The sequence below is a fragment of the Oncorhynchus keta genome, chromosome 28 (genome assembly GCF_023373465.1).
Source record: "Oncorhynchus keta strain PuntledgeMale-10-30-2019 chromosome 28, Oket_V2, whole genome shotgun sequence".
Taxonomy (NCBI): domain Eukaryota; kingdom Metazoa; phylum Chordata; class Actinopteri; order Salmoniformes; family Salmonidae; genus Oncorhynchus; species Oncorhynchus keta.
The window spans coordinates 72,135,506-72,157,116 of NC_068448.1; the positions used below are offsets into that span (position 1 = coordinate 72,135,506).

The window sequence follows — 21,611 nt, forward strand, 5'->3', positions numbered from 1 at the left end:
TCCCTCCATCCCAGGCCCAGTCGTTCCCCTCGAGCAGAAGTGGCTTCAAGGCTGGGATGAGGCTGGAGGGGATCGACCCTCTCCACCCCTCCATGTTCTGTGTCCTGTCTGTGGCAGAGGTGAGCTGCAGGGTAGAGGGAGGGCTCTCCCAGCACACTGGGCATGTCACACCAAGGGCTCTCCCAGCACACTGGGCATGTCACACCAAGGGCTCTCCCAGCACACTGGGCGTGTCACACCAAGGGCTCTCCCAGCACACTGGGCGTGTCACACCAAGGGCTCTCCCAGCACACTGGGCACGTCACACCAAGGGCTCTCCCAGCACACTGGGCACGTCACACCAAGGGCTCTCCCAGCACACTGGGCACGTCACACCAAGGGCTCTCCCAGCACACTGGGCATGTCACACCAAGGGCTCTCCCAGCACACTGGGCGTGTCACACCAAGGGCTCTCCCAGCACACTGGGCGTGTCACACCAAGGGCTCTCCCAGCACACTGGGCGTGTCACACCAAGGGCTCTCCCAGCACACTGGGCGTGTCACACACTTTAACTGGGTGTGTGATCTGAAGTCCAGACAGCACTGTTGTGGATGGGGGAAATTCTTGTCCATAACTGTTACTGATGAGGACCTTGGTAGTTTTGTGTTTTCAATGATCTTTTTATGCCATCCCTTTTGTGTTAAAATTGTCATGAGTCATTACCTAAGCACTTGGAATCTGCGTATCACATCGACCACTTTCCAAATATACAAGATTTACGTTAGCTGTCGCTGTTGTATTTCCATCAGCAAAAATGGAATTGTATGTAAAGTCTCCTCTTATATATAATTCACAGTGGAACAGAAAACAACTGTTAAGTGCAAGGCATGCAAGTAGCTTACTGCAATAGTCATGGGAAGACGGAGCGGGATGACATTGTGCTGTGGATTGGTGTTTTGGGATAGGGACTGCATGTACATCCATACATATATTTGCTGCATTTTGTTTTTCAAAGGTGATTGGCTACCGATTGCGGCTCCACATCGACGGCTACTCTGAATGCTATGACTTCTGGTTAAACGCCGACTCTGCCGACATCAGGCCAGCCGGGTGGTGCGAGTCGACAGGACACAAGCTCCACCCACCAAAAGGTGATCTACAGCAGATCGGCACAGTGTTACCCCTTTTCTCTTTCCCCGTTTCACGGTAACTAATCATGCTGACCCAAACCAATATATTATTTTCACATGGTCCTTGTCAACATGGTTCAAGGAAAGCAACTATGGTGGATGCATAGCCAGGCCAGCTCAGTACAGCTCGGTTTGTCTTTGCTCAGTTTGGCTCAGTAGTGTGAAAGGTCCCTTCAGCTGTTCACTTTTGTCTGTTTTGATATAATTGTATTGCTTCTGTGTAAGAGCTTGTGCTTGTTTGATTCTAACGCGATAGACTTCAACACATAACAGGAGAATGATCTTTAAACTATGCATGGTTAATTTTTCTTACAAGGGCCTCATCTTATTTCCACACCATCAGCATTTAGTGCTAATACATGGCAGTCTGTTGGGAATCATGTAATGTGCCTGGCACAGCAATATTTTTCACAACCCTAATCGCATTTTATTTTCTCTCTCCTTTCTCCACCCTCTTCCTATTTTCCTGCACAACTTATTTTTTTTTTTTCAGGCTACAACGAAGTCGAGTTTAACTGGGATAAATACCAAGAGTCTTGTAACGCTCCAGCTGCACCACAGAATCTGTTTGAATCTCATAACAGTGTAAGTGCTTGGTCGGGTTGTGGGAGTCAACATCAGCTTAGTGCTTCTTTCTCCTGAAAGGACGCCTGGGGCCAAAAGCTGACCTTCATTCACACAGCAGAACAGAACAATGTGTCCCAGTGGCTGTTGTAAAGCTCCTCCCACAATGCTTCAAAGAAACACCGCTTTACTTTCTCTAGGTTTTTTTTAGTGGCAAAAGCTCAAATAAAGATTGACTGAGCGGTACTGTATGACTTTAATGAAGGGAATTGATTGGCGTATAGGACAATATACAATGAGTGTTCAAACCATTAAGAACCACCTTTTTAATATTGAGTTGTACTCCACCTTTTGCATTCAGACCAGTCTCAATTAATGAGGGCATGAGCTCTACAAGGGGTCGAACGCGTTCTACAGAGATGTTGGCCCATGTTGACTCCAATGCTTCCCACAGTTGTGTCAAGTTGGCTGGATGTCCTTTGGGTCGTGGACCATTCTTGATACACACAGGACACTGTTGAGCGTGAAAAACCCAGCAGCGGTGCAGTTCTTGACACAAACTGGTGCGCCTGGCACCTACTACCATACTCTGTTCAAAGGCACTTAAATATTTTGTCTTTCCCATTCACCCTCTGAATGGCACACATTCAAATCAAATCAAATGTATTTATATAGCCCTTCGTACATCAGCTGATATCTCAAAGTGCTGTACACAATCCATGTCTCAATTGATTTGAAGTAGATTTAACAAGTGACATCATTAAGGGATCGTAGCTTTCACCTGGATTCACCTGATCAGTCAGTGTCATAGAAATAATAATTGAACCCTTACTGATGTGTCTGTGTGTGTCCACAGACCACGAGCACGTCTAAGTTTCAGGTGGGCATGAAACTGGAGGCAGTGGACAGGAAGAACCCGTGCCTGGTGTGTGTGGCCTCGGTGGCCGACATCATGGACAATCGCTTCCTGGTTCACTTTGACAACTGGGACGACACCTACGACTACTGGTGAGACACCAGTCATTCAATTCAAACTGTTTTCCATTCTTTTGAAATTACATTTTTGTGAGTTGATGAGAAATTGGAAAATTAAGTGTCCACACTGTGTGCATGTGTGTGGGGGGAATTACAGAATAATACATTTTGTCTCCTCGGTTTGAAACGTGTCTAGCTTTTGTATGTTGGCTTCCTCGTTTCTACCTTGACTGTTAAACTAAGTCCGTTGTGGAAAGCAAACCTGAGGTTGAGAAGGTGTTTTCATCAAGTTCTAGCCAGATGAGACATGCAATCAACTCAAATCAAATCTATTTATATAGCCCTTCATACATCAGCTGATATCTCAAAGTGCTGTACAGAAACCCAGCCTAAAGCCCCAAACAAGCAAGCGATGCAGGTGTAGAAGCACGGTGGCTAGGAAAAACTCCCTAGAAAGGCCAAAACCTAGGAATAAACCTAGAGAGGAACCAGGCTATGTGGGGTGGCCAGTCCTCTTCTGGCTGAGCTGGGTGGAGATTATAACAGAACATGGCCAAGATGTTCAAATGTTCATAAATGTCCAGCATGGTCAAATAATAATAATCACAGGCAGAACAGTTGAAACTGGAGCAGCAGCACGGCCAGGTGGACTGGGGACAGCAAGGAGTCATCATGTCAGTTAGTCCTGGGGCATGGTCCTAGGGCTCAGGTCCTCCGAGAGAGAGAAAGAGAGAATTAGAGAGAGCATACATAAATTCACACAGGACACTGGATAGGACAGAAGAAGTACTCCAGATATAACAAACTGACCCTTTCCCCCGACACATAAACTACCGCAGCATAAATACTGGAGGCTGAGACAGGAGGGGTCAGGAGACACTATGACCCCATCTGATGACACTCCCGGACAGGGCCATATGCTTACTGATGTTTCGTGTCAGTAATTGATAGATTACACCTTAATGTTGTTTTGTAATTGATGTACTATTTTGTGTGTGTGTGTGTGTACATACATACATACATACATACATACATACATATAATATTTTGCAGTGGTTATTTTATTTGTCCTTTTTCCCCTCCTTTTTTCATGTCTTACGGAGACTTTCCAAGAGGAGTATCTGCTAGCTTCCTAGCCTCCTTGCCTCACAGAAAGCATGAGTTCGCCACAGCTCATTGCATTCACACGCACCCAGATGTACACCTACACTCACAGTTTACTTGCACACAAGCACAACACACTTGCATGTACACACACACGCACACAGATTCACTCTCAGCCAGTCCATTACACTCACCAGAGAGCATGTATGGGATTCTTGGTCAAATTATAGTGCCCAAGGGACAGCAATCTGGAAATCGTTCACTCGGTGCACCCCATGATTGGTTATTCTCACACATACACACACATACGCACACACATTCCCCGCACACAGATTCACTCTCTCAGCCACTCCGCTACGCTCACCAAAGGGGATTTGTGGAATTCTTGGTCAAATTATAGTGCCCAAGGGACAGCAGTCAGGCAAGCCTTCACTCTGTGCAACTGGGCTATTCAGCAGAATCGCACCGCTGCTGTATCATTTCAAAGCACACAGAAATCTAATGGAATTGCACTTGTTGTGTGATTGCATGTGTGTAGATGTTAATCTAGCCGGCCCGCCCCCCTCTCTCAGATGGGCCCGCCCCTCTTTTCGCAGTTATGGTTCCGGAACTGACACACCCACTCATTTTTAGCATACACATTTCAACAACATGCTGGTTGCGGTGTTCCAAACATTGACTCGGTACAAAAATCTCCTGGATGAAGCATTAATTCAAAAGATTAGTAATCGCATTTAAAGAACTGTGATATTTGAAAGAAAAGTCAACAAGACTGTGTACATTCCAGAGTTAGGATGCATACCAGAGTTGGGGTGTAAACTTATCCCATACAGCGTTGTGCTCTGTATTGTCCAATCACAGAGCATATACACGTCACGTGACCAATGGAATCTTTCCTTTGAAATTGAGAAACATGGCGGTTGTTGGTTAGGTGTGATGTTGCATTCCAATTTCTGTTAGCTAGCTAAGTTATCAGACACAGACCTAAAATAAACCATGAGATCTGTTCGCAAACACAAAATGGCACTCAATAGCACTGTCACAGGTGCATCTGACCAAATTTTCCAGTCACTTTAGAACAGACCCAGGGTCTGTTTTTGTGGTGGTAGAAACGCTAAGGCTCATGGTTAGTTGTTTTTGGTGCTTTTTATACTTTGAAGAATTAAGTCGTTGGTTTCTAAGCTGTTTCTAAGCTGACATGGAATTGTTTTAAGATCTTCATACTATGGCTCATTCTGCGATTTGATTTGGAATGTTTTGACCCCTTTAGGTATAAAAAAAAATAAAACAAGTATTTCATTAAATATTTAGCCTTTGTTACTGTAGCCCAGAGAAACGCATTGAACCCCTTGTTTTTGGGTCGGCACAAATCTACCTTCATACATTTTTTAAACCCAGTATCGGTTACCGTCAGACGAGTCCAGTGACACTTGTTGGGGTCATAGAGCAAAACCTGATAGTCTCCCCTTTCCATAGAGTGGTCATAATAGTTTGTAGGTCAAACCGAGTGACCACATTTTAAAATACCCAAATGTGGGACAACAGGATGATTTTGCAGGACAGTGTAGCCTACATGATAAAAAACGTATGGCATCACGTGTGGCCTTTTTGTATTTGAAAATCTGGGAATATTTGGCCAAGGAAACATTTCTGGTTGACCTCAGGGAATGTAAATCAGTTAGGAAGGGAAACGGTTCAAATTGGTTTGAGGGAAGTAGCAACCAATATGTTGAATGAGCAATTGATAAGCGCGGGAGCCTCTCAAGTTTGATGAAATGACCTTATCTTTCAGTCTAATACTGCTGTCGTAGATCTTCATTAGAACAACACATTTCACTGCACCTATCTGGTGACGATAAAGCGTTTTATTTTTTTAAAACAAAAGGTAGTTAGGCCTACTGTCCTGTTCAAGTTTAGCTGGAACAAAGATGCATGTCTCTCCACCCTCACAATGTAACCCGTGCTACAGACGGCTATATTGGTCCTGTAATACAGGACTAGTAAAGGCCCACGGCACTATTAAAAGTTGATTCATTCTACAAAAAAACAGCAGATTTTTTTTTTCATGGGGTGCTACAGTCCACCGCATCCGCCGATATCGCAGACCTTTGTGGAAGTGCGATATCGGCGGATGTGGTGGATAGAGACGCATCCAATGCAAAAAATAAAATGAAAGAACATATCTCGAGCTTAAACTGACAGATTGTGATGGTGATTTTTATTCGTATTTTATTTGATTTATTATGCACCAGTGCGTCAATCGACTAGGGGGGTAAAATCAGGAACCGACTGTAAAAACACGACTTCTCAACACAGAAGTGGAAAGATTCATAACCGATGGGCACTACATCAACATACCAAATTGTTTGGCAATCTTGAGAGAAAATTGAACGTCAAAGTTGCACAGAAACATCGCTATAGCTAATATTTAATAACCGCACGGGTTACAAGGATTGAGAATCCATTCCCAGAACCTCTCGTCGGAGCCCCATTGCAATATTCTCCCGGTCACAAACTTTGTATTTTAAATGCAAATTGCATGTTGAGGTTATTGTTATGTGCTTCCCCAGGAGGATTGAAATATGTGTGTGTGTTTAGTTGAGGAAGTGTGTGTATGTAGGAAGATAATGTACTGTATGCTGTGGTTTAGTAGTGTGTTTGGTTTATTTTGTTGGGACTCTTTCTGGGGTCCATTAGATACTGTACATTCAGCAGCTACTCTTCCTGGGGTCCATTAGATACTGTACATTCAGCAGCTACTCTTCCTGGGGTCCACATAAATGTACAAATACATGACAAAGTACAGAACAGTAATAGATATTACATTAAATTCAAAATCAATAAGAAACCAATTTAGAGTTATAGTGTGATGTGCATTTTAGGTGTGATGCCAGCAGCCCTCACATCCACCCAGTGGGCTGGTGCCAGGACCACGGACGACCTCTCACTGCACCTCAGGGTGAGTAGCTTGCCCAGTAGATACAATACTGTATACATGTTGTGTGAAAGTCACTTTGGATGCGGTGTGGCTAATGTCTGTCAAAAAGGCCTACTTTAGTCATTCCTTACTTTAGTCCCCATATTTATATTGATTTATTTGACCTTTATCTAACTAGGCAAGTCAGTTTAGAACAACATTTTATTTTCAATGATGGCCTATGATAAGTGGGTTTAACTGCCTTGTTCAGGGGCAGAACAGTAGATTTTTACATTGTCAGCTCGGGGATTCGATCTTGCAACCTTTCGTTACAAGTCCAACGCTCTAACCACTAGGCTACCCTGCTGCCCCAATACTCAAGCAATCAATTTCATTTCCCCTCTAATTTGCTGGTACTGTCCCCTTCCAACCCCTACTTATTTAAAGCTAGAATTCTTGGTTGCTGCGTCCATTTTTGGACATAATTATATATGCCCATTGATTCTTGAAGAATTTTACTTATAAATGCCTTATGAGCTTAGTTCATCTGATGTACCCCAACATAACCCAAAATATGTATGTATGTAAACAAACACTATAGCCTCAAAACATGGTTAAAACTATACATTTGATATCATGGATGGTCAGTCCTTAGCTCTGTTTGAATTTGAGCTGGGTTACATTTCTCCAGCCCCATCCCTTAGCTTTATAGCGAAACGGGCAGGGATCCATTTTGGAATACTGACTGTACAAACAGTGACCAAATTGTGTGTGTTCAGACAGCAGTCATGTGCTAACAAGGCTACACTAGTTGTCATAGTAATGAGGGGTGTGTGTGCAGTGATCTAGACTGATTGGTGGTGGTACTTGTGCTTCCTATCACTCAGTTCTGTAGCAAGCTACGGTGACAATAATGCCTGTCATGGACATTTCCCATTTGTTTTGAATGTTCAAAATCATAGTGGTAAGAACACTTTTAAAGCCTCAAAGGATAAGATGATCCAACTTTCAAAACAAGTCCTTTTTGGCTAGCTACAGCAGTCCACCAGCTAGCCAGTCACAGCAGTCCACTAGCTAGCCAGTCACAGCAGTCCACTAGCTAGCTAGCCAGTCACAGCAGTCCACTAGCTAGCTAGCCAGTCACAGCAGTCCACTAGCTAGCCAGTCACAGCAGTCCCAGCAGCTAGCCAGTCACAGCAGTCCACTAGCTAGCTAGCCAGTCACAGCAGTCCACTAGCTAGCTAGCCAGTCACAGCAGTCCACCAGCTAGCCAGTCACAGCAGTCCACTAGCTAGCCAGTCACAGCAGTCCACTAGCTAGCTAGCCAGTCACAGCAGTCCACTAGCTAGCTAGCCAGCCACAGCAGTCCACTAGCTAGCTAGCCAGCCAGCCACAGCAGTCCACTAGCTAGCTAGCCAGCCAGCCACAGCAGTCCACTAGCTCGCTAGCCAGCCACAGCAGTCCACTAGCTGTTGATCTTTCTAGCATATTCACTCATTTGTTTGAAAACAATTAACAGGATAGCTAGCTCCCACATGTTCTTGTCAAAACTGTTAACAGAGTAGCTAGCAAGCAACAAGAAATGCCAAATAACAGTGTAAAAACCAAAATGGCAAAAAAAAATCAGATTTGACTGTTTAGAAACAACTTGCATGGCTATGAATCAGATTTGTATCTGATTTCAAAGGTGGTTTGAAATGTGCCTTAAAATACCTGATTCCATGTTCAGACTGCAGGAAAAAAACACATTCGAGTCAGATTTATGCCAAAATATTAGATTTTTGTCTCTTCAAACTGCATCATCCTAAAATGAGGCACTTAATTATTATTATTGAACCTTTATTTAACTAGGCAAGTCAGTTAAGAACAATTTCTTATTTACAATGACTGCCTAGGAACAGTGGGTTAATTAACTGCCTTGTTCAGGGACAGAACGACAGATTTTTACCTTGTCAGCTCGGGGATTTGATCTAGCAGCCTTTCGGTTACTGGCCCAACACTCTAACCACTAGGCTACCTTCTGCCCCTAATCATAGCTGTTCTTTAGTAATACAGTACATAGTATACTGTACATGCCCTTCAATGCATAAAACATCTTAACATTTACTTCACAATTGTTGTTTTTGTTGATATAGCATGATGGAACACTACATCACAGCACGTAACTTAGTAATGTTAAGTTATATCACAATGAGTTATTTTTTAAAGCATTCAATTGACAGTCAAAAATGTTTACATTTAGAAAACTCCTATATTATTTACTGCACCTGTCAGCATTCACCTCCACTTCCCTTTCAGTTGATACTACTGTACATAGGCTACATAGACCCAAGCCCTGCTTTAATCTCATGATTTGTAATGGTTTGATCCATTGACCGCTTCGACAAGCCCAGCTTCATATTTTCATATTCTTCTCTAGACTTACATAAAACCAGCTCTCCTGTCAGTCTAGATGGTGTCAATCATTTAAAAGTTTCTCATCTGCAGTCAGCATCTAGCTACGATGATATGTTAAAGTTGTCGGGGTAACGTTAAATTTGACAAAGGTATAGGAGGTGTAGAGAATTTCACTTTGTGTGGCTTTAATGTCTTATTGTGTTTACGACATAAACATTAAAAGCGTATTGCAAAGCGCTCGCTCGCTCTCTCTCTCCAACTCCTCTCTCCTCTTCTATCCTCTCTCTCTTCTGCTAAATCCTTCTTCCTCCTGTCTTCTGATTATGCCTGTTCAACTGTACTCCCCTCCCTTTCCGCATCCTATGGCTCTCGCCCCTGCTCCGTGGCTGAGTGACTCATTGCGAGCTTACAGAACAGTGCTGTGGGCAGCTGAGGAAAATTGGTCCTCCGGAAGTTATCATTCACTTCCTCCTCTCTAACTTCTCTTCCTCTGTATCTGCTGCTAAAGCCACTTTCTATCGCTCTAAAAGAAGCTTTCAAGCTTCTGCCTCTAGCCCCAGGAAACACCCCTCCCTTCTCCCTCTCTGTGGGCGACTTTGCCAACCACTTTAAAAAGAAGGTTGACGAAATCTGTTTTGCATTCACTCAGCCTATTGAGTCCACTGGTCCCAGTCACACAGAACTACCCTATGCATTGACCTCTTTCTCCTCTCTCTCCATATGAAACCATGCAGCTAGTGAGGTCTGGCCTGCCTGACAACCTGTCCGCTCGACCCCATCCTTCCTTTTCCAGACCTTCTCTGGAGATCTTCCTCCAATTCCTCATCAACTCATCCCTGAGCCCTGGCTGCGTCACCTCTGACTCCAAAAGAAACCAACACTCGACTCATCTGAAGTCAAAAACTATAGACCTGTATCCCATTTTTTTCTTTCCAAAACACTTGAGTGTGCTGTCTCTGATCAACTCACTTGTTATCTCTCTCAGAATGATCTTCTTGACCCTAACCAGTCAGGCTTCAAGACGGGTCACTCAACCGAGACTTTGCTTCTCTGTAACGCAGAGGCTCTCCGCACTGTCAAAGCTGGCTCTCTTTCCTCTGTTCTCATCCTGCAAGATCTATCCTCTGCCTTCGACACTGAAATATCAGATCCTCTGCACGCTCTCAGGGCTGGGCGACTCAGGCTCTACACACTCTTGGATTGCGTTCTACCTGGCAGGCCGCTCCTACCAGGTGACGAGGAGAGGATCTGTGTCTGCATCACGTACTCTCACTACTGGTGTACCCCTAGTGCTCGGTTCTAGGCCCTCTCCTCTTCTCTCTATACACGAAGTCACTTGGCTCTGTCATATCCTCACATGGTCTCTCCTATCATTGCTATGTGGATGACACTCAACTACTTTTCTCCTTCCCCCCCTTCTGACACCCAGGTGACGCACGCATCTCTGTGTGCCTTGCAGATACCTCAGCTTGGATGTCGGCCCATCACCTCAACAAGACGGAGATTCTCTACCTCCCCGGGAAGGCCTGCTCGCTCAAAGACCTCTCCATCATGGTTGACAACTCCACAGTGTCGCTCTCCCAGAGTGCAAAGAACCTTTGTGCGGCCCTGGACAACACCTTGTCGTTCTCTGCAAACATCAAAGCAGTGACTCACTCCTGCAGGTTCATGCTCTACACCATCCATTGAGTACAACCTTACCTCACACAGGAAGCGGTGCAGGTCCTTGTCATCTTCGGTCTGGACTATTGCTGTTAGCTGGGCTCCCTGCTTGTGCAATCAAACCCCTGAACCTTAACCAGAACGCTGCAGCCCACCTGGTCAACATTCCCAAGTTGTCCCATGTCACCCTACTCCTCTGCACACTCCACTGGCTTCCAGTTGAAGTTCACATCCACTACTAGAACATGGCGCTTGCCAACAGTGCAGCAAGAGGAACTGCCCTCCCTACCTTCAGGCTATGCTCAAACCCTAAACCCCAACCTCAGCACTCCGTTCTGCCACCTTTGGTCTCTTGGCCCTGCCACCCCTACGGGAGGGCAGCTTCCGCTCAGTCCAGTCCGAGCTCTTCTCTGTCCTGGCACCCCAATGGTGAAACCAGCTTCCCCCTGAAGATAGGAAAGCAGACCCTGCCCATCTTCTGAAAGCACCTGAATCCAACACCTCCTTTCTAGCTCTGACTTTGCTGATACACTTTTCCTCTATAAATTACATATTTCCTGTGATATGTGGTTGTCCCACCTTGCTATCGTAAGATGAAAGCACAAACTGTAATTTGCTCTGGATAAGAGTGTTTGATAAATGACAAAAATGTGAGGATTCCAAGTCTGAAGCATTTGAGAGGATATCAAAACCCTCTGGGCTCACTCGCTCTCCTATTTCTCAATTTTCTTCTCCCTCCTTCCCTCTCCTGTTCTACAATCTAATAGGCGACTTGGTTGTGCCATTCGGCTAACATTCTCCTGTGTGTCGCAATACTGCATCTGTTTTTCCAGTTAAAAGCGAGCGGGGTGATGTGCTGTTAAATGGATTCTGTAGCACAATCATCATACATCAGATCAGCGAATGGGAAGAGCGAGGGAAATAGGGGTGAAGAGGGGGGAGAGACAGATTATAGTTTCTGTTACCACAGCTGTTGGGTAAAACATTATTTTAACTATTTGATCCATGCCTTGTGCAGAGAGCATTAATTTACCATTTGAAATAAGGTTTCTCTCTCTCGCTTTTTGCTAGCGCTCTCTCTCTCGTTCTCTCAGCTCCTATCAGACCCGATAGTCCTTGGCTCAGCTATAGCAGTTTTAGGGGTGTATATGTGGTGCTGGGAGATACCAACAGTCTATCAGGGATCATCAACTACATCATTTGTAATAAAACACAATGCCAAGAGTGTGCAAAGTTGTCATCAAGGCAACGGGTGGCTACTTTGAAGAATCTAAAAAATATTTGTGTTTGTTTAACCCTTTTTTGGTTAGATATGTTTCCATATGTGTTATTTCATAGTTTTGACGTCCGTAACTATTGTTCTACAATGTAGAAAATAGTAAAAATAAAGAAAAACCCTTGAATGAGTAGGTGTGTCCAAACTTTTGATTGGTGCTGTGTATACATGGTGTATTCAGAAAGTATTCAGATTTTGTTACGTTACAGACTTATTCTAAAATTGATTAAATAAAAACATTTCCAACTTCAATCTACTCACAAATACCCCATAATGACAAAGCGGGGAGAAAAAATTGCTCAGAAAACTTTTATTTTTTTTAACCTTTTATTTAAACAGTAAGTCTCAATGAGAACTAACAAGAAAGTATGTTTACAAATAAAACACAACATTAAACATATTTAAGAAAAGCAATCTCATTCTGTAACAAAAGTTTCCAATCAATAATTGTAATATCTCATTGCAAGGAATTCTGTGTATTGTTCCACACAAGGGGCAATTAAACTAAAAGCAGATGTTCTTAATTCTGTGGAGACCAAAGGGATCTCTAGAGTTAACCATCCCCGAGAACAGGTTTGGTCGTTTGTACATCTAAAAATGAATCAATGAAGTAATGTGCGGAGGAAGTTTCTGAAAGACTGCTTTGTAAATAAATAAGAGTGCAGCTCTCTTCTTACAGACAGAAGAGTAAAGAATATAATGATGAGTCCTAAAACCATCCCATATAAATAATGTCACCATAGTCTATTACAGAGAGAAGTGTTCTTTGAACAATTTTCCTTCTGTATTCAGAACTGAGGCAGGATTTATTTCTATATATCTATATCTGTCACGTTCTGACCTTTATTTCCTTTGTTTTGTCATTATTTAGTATGGTCAGGGCGTGAGTTGGGTGGGCAGTCTGTTTGTTTTTCTATGTTTTGGGTTATTTCTATGTTTCGGCCTAGTATGGTTCTCAATCAGAGGCAGGTGTCATTAGTTGTCTCTGATTGAGAATCATACTTAGGTTGCCTGGGTTTCACTGTGTGTTGGTGGGTGATTGTCCTTGTTACTGTCTCTGTGTTACTTTGCACCAGTATTAGGCTGTTTTGGTTTTCGTGTTACGTTTTTGTATTTGATTCGTGTTTACTTTGTTTCATTAAACATGGATCGCAATAGCCACGCCGCATTTTGGTCTGACTCTACTTCACCTAAGGAAAACTGTGACAATATCAGATCTCAGCTTCTTTGTCAAGTTTTCAATGTGTGTTTCACACCCAAGTAATTATAGTGAGAAACTTGGACTCCATTTAAAGTGCTAACATGCAAGTCCTCAGGGTCAACATCACGAGACCTAGTGAACAGCATAGAACCTGCTTTTATTTGCAGTTAACATTAATTTAAGATCAGTAAGATATTTTGCATCGAGTCAACATCCTGCTAAAGGTCGCTAAAGGTCACCAATGGCCTGCTGTACTAAAGAGGCACAGGAGTAAAGAACTGTCATCTGCATAGAGATTAATGTTACAGGTGTGAACAGTATTTCCAACGTCATTTATACACAATGTGAACAACAACGGCTCCACAACACCGGGGTACCCCTTTAAGCACTTCAAGAAATGTGCATTTAACCCTGTCTATCATAATAGCCTGAGTTCTGTCACTAAGATCATTCTAAAACCATAAACAGGCATCAGAACCAAGGCCTAACACAGACAACTTACTCTATAAGAGAATGATCAGCTGTATCAAAAGCTTTTGACAAAACTAGAAATAGGCCAGCACTATTCATTTTAGCATCCAAGGCATTGCCAATATCATTTATAACTTGTGTGTTGCAGTAATAGTACAGTGGTCTAAACCCTGATTGATATACATTCAAAATGCAGTTCACAGATTAAACAACCAAAAAAAAACATTCACCAAGGATTCAAAAATCTTAACTAAACAAGAAAGCATTGATATGGGACGATAGTTGTCAACATCACAACAATCAACTGCCTTAGTGGCAGCACATGCACTGATTTCCTCACTATATATATATATATACACACACACACACACACACACTACCGTTCAAAAGTTTGGTTCACTTAGAAATGTCCTTGTTATTGAAAGAAAAGCACTTTTTTTTTGTCCATTTAAAAAAAAACACAATTGATCAGAAATACAGTGTAGACATTGTTAATGTTGTAAATGACTATTGTAGCGGGAAACGGCTGATTTACATTTTTAATATCTACGTAGGCGTACAGAGGCCCATTATCAGCAACTATCACTCGTGTTCCAATGGCACGTTTTTAGCCTTTGTAAAATGATAAACTATAAGGTATTTCCTCCTTTTCGTCTGAAGAGGAGAGGTGAGTAGGATCGGAGGACCAAAATACAGCGTGGTAAGTGTCCATGGTTTTTAATAGGAAAACTCAAACATGAACATAACTACAAAAACGTAAAAACCCGAAAACAGTCCCGTGTGGCACAAACACGGACACAGGAGACAACCACCCACAGAATACCCAAAGAATATGGCTGCCTAAATATGGTTCCCAATCAGAGACAACGATAACCACTTCCCTCTGATTGAGAACCACTCTAGGCAACCATAGACTTACCTAGACAACTATACTGAACACAACCCCATAAATCTAATAAACCCCTAGACAAGACGAAACACAATAAATCACCCATGTCACACCCTGGCCTAACCAAAATAATAAAGAAAACAAAGAGAACTACGGCCAGGGCGTGACATAAACTTGGATCATCTATTTGATAATTAGAAAACCCTTTTGCAATTATGTTAACACAGCTGGAAACTTGTGCTGATTAAAGATGCAATATAACTGGCCTTTGAGTTGAGTATTTTTAGCTTCAGCATTTGTGGGCTCAATGTCCAGAAACAAAGGACTTTCTTCTGAAACTCGTCAGTCTATTGTTGTTCTGAGAATTGAAGGCTATTCCATGCGATAAATTGCCAAGAAACTGAAAATCTTGTACAACGCTGTTCACTACTCCATTCACAGAACAGCGCAAACGGGCTCTAAATAGAATAGAAAGAGTGGTAGGCCCTGGTGCACAACTGAGCAAAAGGACAAGTACATTCGTGTCTAGTTTGAGAAACCGATGCTTCACAAGTCCTCAACTGGCAGCTTCGTTAAATAGTACCTGCAAAACACCAGTCTCAACGTCAACAGTGAAGAGGCTACTCCGGGATGCTGGCCTTCTAGGCAGAGTTGCAAAGAAAAAGCCATATGTCAGACTGGCCAATGAAAAGATAAAGATGGGCAAAATTACACAGACACTGGACAGAGGAGATTTGAAAAAAAAAGTGTTATGGACAGACTAATATAAGTATGAGGTGTTCGGATCACAAAGAACATTCGTGAGATGCAGAAAAAATTAAAAGGTGCTGGAGCAATGCTTGACGCCATCTGTCAAGCCTGGTGGAGGCAATGTGATGGTCTGGGGGTGCTTTGGTGATGGTATGAGATGTGTACAGGGTAAAAGGGATTTTGAAGAAGGAAGACTATCACTCCTATTTGCAACACCATGCCATACCCCTTGGACGGCGCCAATTTCCTCATACAACAGGACAATGACCCAAAGCACAGCTCCAAGCTATGCAAGAACTATTTAGGGAAGAAGCAGTCAGCTGGTATTCTGTCTATAATGGAGTTGCCAGCACATTCACTGGATCTCAACCCTATTGAGCTGTTGTGGGAGCAGCTTGACCGTGTGGTATGTAAGAAGTGCCCAGCAAGCCAATCCAACTTGTGGGAGGTGCTTCAGGAAGCATGAGGTGAAATCTCTTCAGATTACCTCAACAAGTTAACAACTAGAATGCCAAAGGTCTGCAAGGCTGTAATTGCTGCAAATTGAGGATTATTTTACAAAAGCAAAGTTTGAAGGATACACTTATTATTTCAATTAAAAAATAATTATTTATAACCTTGTCAATGTCTTGACTATATTTCCTATTAATTTTGCAACTCATTTCATGTATGTTTTCATGGAAAACAAGGACATTCCTAATGACCCCAAACCTTTGAACGGTAGTGTAGATATGTTAAATGAAACATGTGGGTTATTAGGCCCACAATGAGGGATGCTACACACTTGAGCTGACGTGGATCCAAATGGTGGGCCCCTGTAGATTTCTTCATGTCTAATGCCAACAACATATCAAGGACTTAATTGTCTGTAAATTGCCAAAAGGAAAATCCCTGATGGACATTTTCAAAATTATTCAGTATAATTCCCCCAGCAACATCCAGTACATTGTCAAAGTGAGTAGGTTTTTGAGTTCTTTCCAAGAGACAGCCTGCAGAAATAAAATGTTGATTTTAAATTAATTAATGATATCAATGTTATCAGTAATAGGGCCAGACTCTACATTAATTTGTAAGGGAAGAGTAGAGGAAGTGCAACCCTTTAATAATTTCACAGTTTTCCAGAATTTATATGTATTTCGTGTATAGTCAGCTAGTGTTAATATAATAATCAGATGTTTGAAAAGCTTCCAAGTTTTACACAGATTTCTCAATTCTCGGAAGGATTGCCAGTCCCGGCCGGAGTCAGTACTTTTAGCCATGCTAATCTGCAATGTTGTTAAAAACATGAATAAAGTGAATTTGGAGCCATGTCAGAATCCGGTATATCTAAGATACCATTAAGATCGCAATGGTAAAACAGCTTGTTCACAATTTCTTTGATATTTTCTCCTTGTACATGGTTTTGCAGACAATAGAAAGTGATCACTAATATCCAGGGAGAAAACACCACTAGCCACAAATTTCTCTGGCGTATTTGTAAAGATATGGTCAATTAATGTTGATTTATTAGAGTCCCTCAGATTTGGTTGTGTGGGTTTGGTAATCAACGGAGGCATGTTTAGCTTATTACAAATCCTTTAAACCGACTGAGTCTTGGGTTCCCCAGGACAGGTTAAAGTCACCTATGACAAACATCTCAGAAGTAAAAAAATAAGCTATTAAGTCAGTGAGACTAGTTAACAAATAGTTAACTAAAGTTACTTGGGGCGGCAGGTAGCTTAGTAGATAGAGCGTTGGGCCAGTAAACCGAAAGGTTGCTGGATTGAATCCCTGAGCTGACTAGGTAAAAATCAGTCATTCTGCCCCTGAACAAGGCAGGGAACCCACTGCTCCCCGGTAGGCCATCATTGTAAATAAGAATTTGTTCTTAACTGACTTTCCTAGTTAAATAAAACAAAAATGTATTTGTGGAGGGAGGGCGGTAGACTTGCAGAACCAGTTACTTTCGAATTAGAACCTAGTTGTAAGACTTAAAGCTAGACATTCAAATGGTTTAGGCTAACAAGGTAAAAATCAATTGTTCTGCCCCTGATCAAGGCAGTTAACCCACTGTTTCCTGGGCGCCGAAGACGTGGATGTTGATTTCAAAGGCAGCCCGCCGGACCTCTCTGATTCAGAGGGGTTGGGTTAAATGTGGAAGACACATTTCAGTTGACGTCATTCAGTTGTACAACTGACTAGGTGTCCCCCTTTCCCTTGAAGGACACCAATAATAACAATAAGATACTTGCTTGGGCTAAGAAACACGAGCAATGGACATCATCTGTCTGAGTCCAAATTTGAGATTTTCTGTGAGACGCAGAGTAGGTGAACGGATGGTCTCTGCATGTGTGGTTCCCACCGTAAAGCATGGAGGAGGTGGTGTGATGGTGTGGGGTTGCTTTTCTGGCGACACTGTCTGATTTATTTGGAATTCAAGGCACACTTCACCAGCATGCCTACCACAGCATTCTGCAGCGATATGCCATCCCATCTGGTTTGCGCTGAGTAGAACTATCATTTGTTTTTCAACGGGATAATGACCCAACACACCTCTGGCCTGTGTAAGGGCTATTTGACCAATAGAGAGTGATGGAGTACTGCATCAGATGACCTGGCCTCCACAATCACCCGACCTCAACCCAATTGAGATGGTTTGGGATGAGTTGGACCGCAGAGTTAAGGAAAAGTAGCCAACAAATGCTCAGCATATGTGGGAACTCCTTCAAGATGGTTGGAAAAGCATTCCAAGTGAAGCAGGTTAAGAGAATGCCAAGAGTGTGCAAAGCTGTCATCAAGGCAAAGGGTGGCTACTTTGAAGAATCAAAAATATATTCTGATTAGTTTAATACCTTTTTTGGAAACCACATGATTCCATATGTGTTATTTCATAGTTTTGATGTCTTCACTATTATTCTACAATGTAGAAAATAGTAAAAATAAAGAAAAACCCTTGAATGAGTAGGTGTGTCCAAACGTTTGACGGGTGCAGTCCCCCCAGGGCTGAAGTTGTGAATACCAACATGATGGCATCTGGGACAAAATGTATTTTTTTTCTTCTGGTATTGCCCTGAATGCTTACATTTTTTTCTGTGAACTTCAGTTTTCACCAATGTTGTCTGTGACTCTCTTTTGATTGCATCAAACATCAATATGAAGGGAATGTGTTCAAACCAAATCCTTTAACTTAATATGGACTCAGCATTGCTGACATATACAGTATGATTCCTCAAGTGTTGTTCTTAGATCAGATGAACAACTGCAGCTCTGGATCGTATTCCTATAGTCAAGGAAGACACAGGTGTACTTACTCATATTATGTTATATCTTGCCCTGAGAATCTGTGAAAGTGATCAACAGATTTACTACCAGACTTCCAGCTGCTTCTATTCACAGAACATATTTTGTCTTAATGTGTTATAAATTCCTTGTAGCAAGATGCATCTGCCATATTGCTAGCAGGAGGCCACTTTTAGTCTATTGAGATGCACCCATGCATTTTCTCTTGATGTTTTACTAGAATGGAATCTAGTTTTCCTCTCCTGTATTTGGCAGATTTAACAAGAACTACTGAGGCAGTGGCCAGTAGAACTAATCACTCACTAATGGCAGCCTCCCACAACTCAATCTCCGCTAGCTAACATAATTTTCCGCAACCAGGCGATATGTTTTTATTTATTTTTTAAAACCTTTTTATTTAACTAGGCAAATCAGTTAAGAACAAATTTTTATGTACAATGACGGCCTAGGAACAGTGGGTTTAACTGCCTTGTTCAGGGGCAGAACGGCATATTTGTACCTTGTCAGCTCGGGGATTGTGTGTGTGTGTGTGTGTGTGTCACATTTGAAGTTTTCAAGCTCACTTGTCTTTTTAATTAGTTTGTAATGGCGTTTATGGTCCCAGTTTGAAGTTGTTTGTGTGTGCGTGCGCGATTCACCGTGTTTTAATCGGATTGTGTTTTGGATTATGTTCAAGGACACCCCAATCCAGAACATTTCCTGTGGGAGGAGTACTTAGAAGACAATGGTTCCACGGCAGTTCCAAGCCAGGCTTTCTGTATGGTAAGCAGTAAGCGCTAGGCACAGAACAGCTGGCTAGCTTTGTATCAGACAGCGCTGTGTGTGTGTGTGTGTGTGTGTGTGTGTGTGTGTGTGTGTGTGTGTGTGTGTGTGTGTGTGTGTGTGTGTGTGTGTGTGTGTGTGTGAGAGAGAGTCACGCGGCACCATTGTTGTTCCAAGGCTCTGCTGCAATCTAACGGCTTCAGTGTTTCATAATGATATCCTTTATTGTCTAAAAAACCTACTACAAACAATTTGAAATTGAAGGCAGTTTAATAACGGTTGTGGTTAGGTTCCTTTTCACAATAATGACTCAAGTCATGTTTTCCTCAGTTTGACATCAGCTTGTCACTTTTCCAGACTTGGGCCCGTATCCACAAAGCATCTCAAAAAATCAACTCATAAAAGTTTATCTCAGCTGGTAATCACAACCTTTTGAGGTACCGCAAAGGAAATATGGTGATGACGCTCATTGACATTGTTTCGTGGTTGTCCAAAGCATGCACAGCTGGCGACGCCTCATCGTGGTTGGTTATGTAACTATACATGAAATGTTGCAATGTTAAAACGATTGATATAATTTTCACCTGACATGATCACTTTGCCTACTCTTAATTCTTGGCATGTTGGCATGCATATATTTTTAATTTTTTAAAATAAATTCTGATGCTCCCGTTTTAACAACTCTAAATTGCTTTGGCACAGTTGGCATCAAATCACTTGCCGATAATGTTGCATAAAACATTTGAATCGTCTATCCATTTTCATTGAACACATTCAAAGTTAACGTGGGCCCTAGATGGTTTCGATTTACCAATTTATAGGCATGCCCAATTAAGGCATATTTTTAACAACATGATATTGCTCTCCAAAGGGATAACTTCGAATAACATGATTTAGGTTAATTAAATAATACAATTAAAAATACTACTATTTGTTTTTGCCTATGTGGTTACAAGTATTTAGGCATATTATGTGAAATAGATTATTTATAGATGCTGTTGCATGTGGGTGTATATTATTTATAGATGCTGTTGCATGTGGGTGTAGATTATTTATAGATGCTGTTGCATGTGGGTGTAGATTATTTATAGACTGATCATATAGTAATATCAAAACATTCATGACACGTGTGGCGCATGAACCACTGACTCAATGCCTTTTTCTATTATCAAGACACTTGTGCAACTCTTAACTGGTTGTTAGGACAGCTCTTGATGTGTCCTAAAATATCTGTTTACTTTCTTTTCTTGCATAGCTTTTATTTTTTACATATAAGAGTAGGTGTAAAATGTCTCTATTCTCAGTACATACGACCAATTTTAGACTGAGACGATTTATGGATACGGCCCCTGTCATTCTCTTTCAGAAACTCCCTGTGTCAAACTCAGACTTCCTCTCTGTCCTTAAGATCTCCACTGCCAACTTCCTCTTCCCTGCATGACATCGGCACAGCTCCACACAGTTTCACACCCTCAAATCCTCTCCTCTGGCTGAGTTTCTGGCTGACGGGGCCTGTCCTCACCTCTGCTTTTATCCACTCGGCATGCTCTGCTTTCCTGTCTCAGAGAACTGAGTACAGTGTGACTGACAGCCCTTTCCTGTCTTCCATCTCCACCCCTGCGTTATGTCTCTCTCGCAACCCTCACTTTCTCATTTCTCTTCCCCATCAGAGAGCTCCTCACAGTTTCCCGGTGAACATGAAGCTGGAGACGGTGGACAGGAGGAACCCCATGCTGGTCCGTGTGGCCACCGTCTCAGACACTGAAGACTACAGGGTCAAGGTGAGGGGGAGGAAGGTGAAGAGGTGGGGTAAGAGAGGACGATGTAGTGAGAGGGGAAGGATTGATAGTGAACCAAATTAAAGGATGATTGCGGGGGTGAGATGAGGTGAGGGGATGAGAAGAGGGCATGTGCAAAGCAGTAAGGGATTGTGCAAAGGATGGTAAGGGGGGGTGTTAGTCAGGGTGAGGAGGCCTGCTGAGTGACATGGCAGATGAAGCTGAGCTGGCAGCTCCTACACCACATCTGTTCAAGACTGTGCAGGCTGGAGAGTTTGCAGAAGCCACTTGGTGGTGCTGCTCTTGTTAAACCACTAACAAGCCTTGTACTGAGACTTTGTAGTGTGTGTGCCAGGGCGCATGCCCTGTGTGTGTTTGTACTGCATGCCAATGAGTTTGCGCACATGCCTGATGCG

The 21,611-nt window shown here is 42.6% G+C and overlaps 1 protein-coding gene across 5 annotated transcripts in view; it reads left to right on the plus strand.

Moving 5' to 3' along the window:
- LOC118361197 (lethal(3)malignant brain tumor-like protein 4) overlaps nt 1-21,611 on the plus strand; it is a 125,313-nt gene that overhangs the window by 22,950 nt on the left and 80,752 nt on the right. For all 5 annotated transcript variants that reach the window (XM_052483802.1, XM_052483804.1, XM_052483805.1 and 2 more), the window contains exons 6-12: nt 15-119; nt 996-1,131; nt 1,664-1,755; nt 2,591-2,742; nt 6,696-6,772; nt 19,332-19,417; nt 21,088-21,198. In XM_052483802.1, the coding sequence (XP_052339762.1) occupies nt 15-119; nt 996-1,131; nt 1,664-1,755; nt 2,591-2,742; nt 6,696-6,772; nt 19,332-19,417; nt 21,088-21,198 (759 nt within the window). The remainder of the gene's footprint in view (nt 1-14; nt 120-995; nt 1,132-1,663; nt 1,756-2,590; nt 2,743-6,695; nt 6,773-19,331; nt 19,418-21,087; nt 21,199-21,611) is intronic.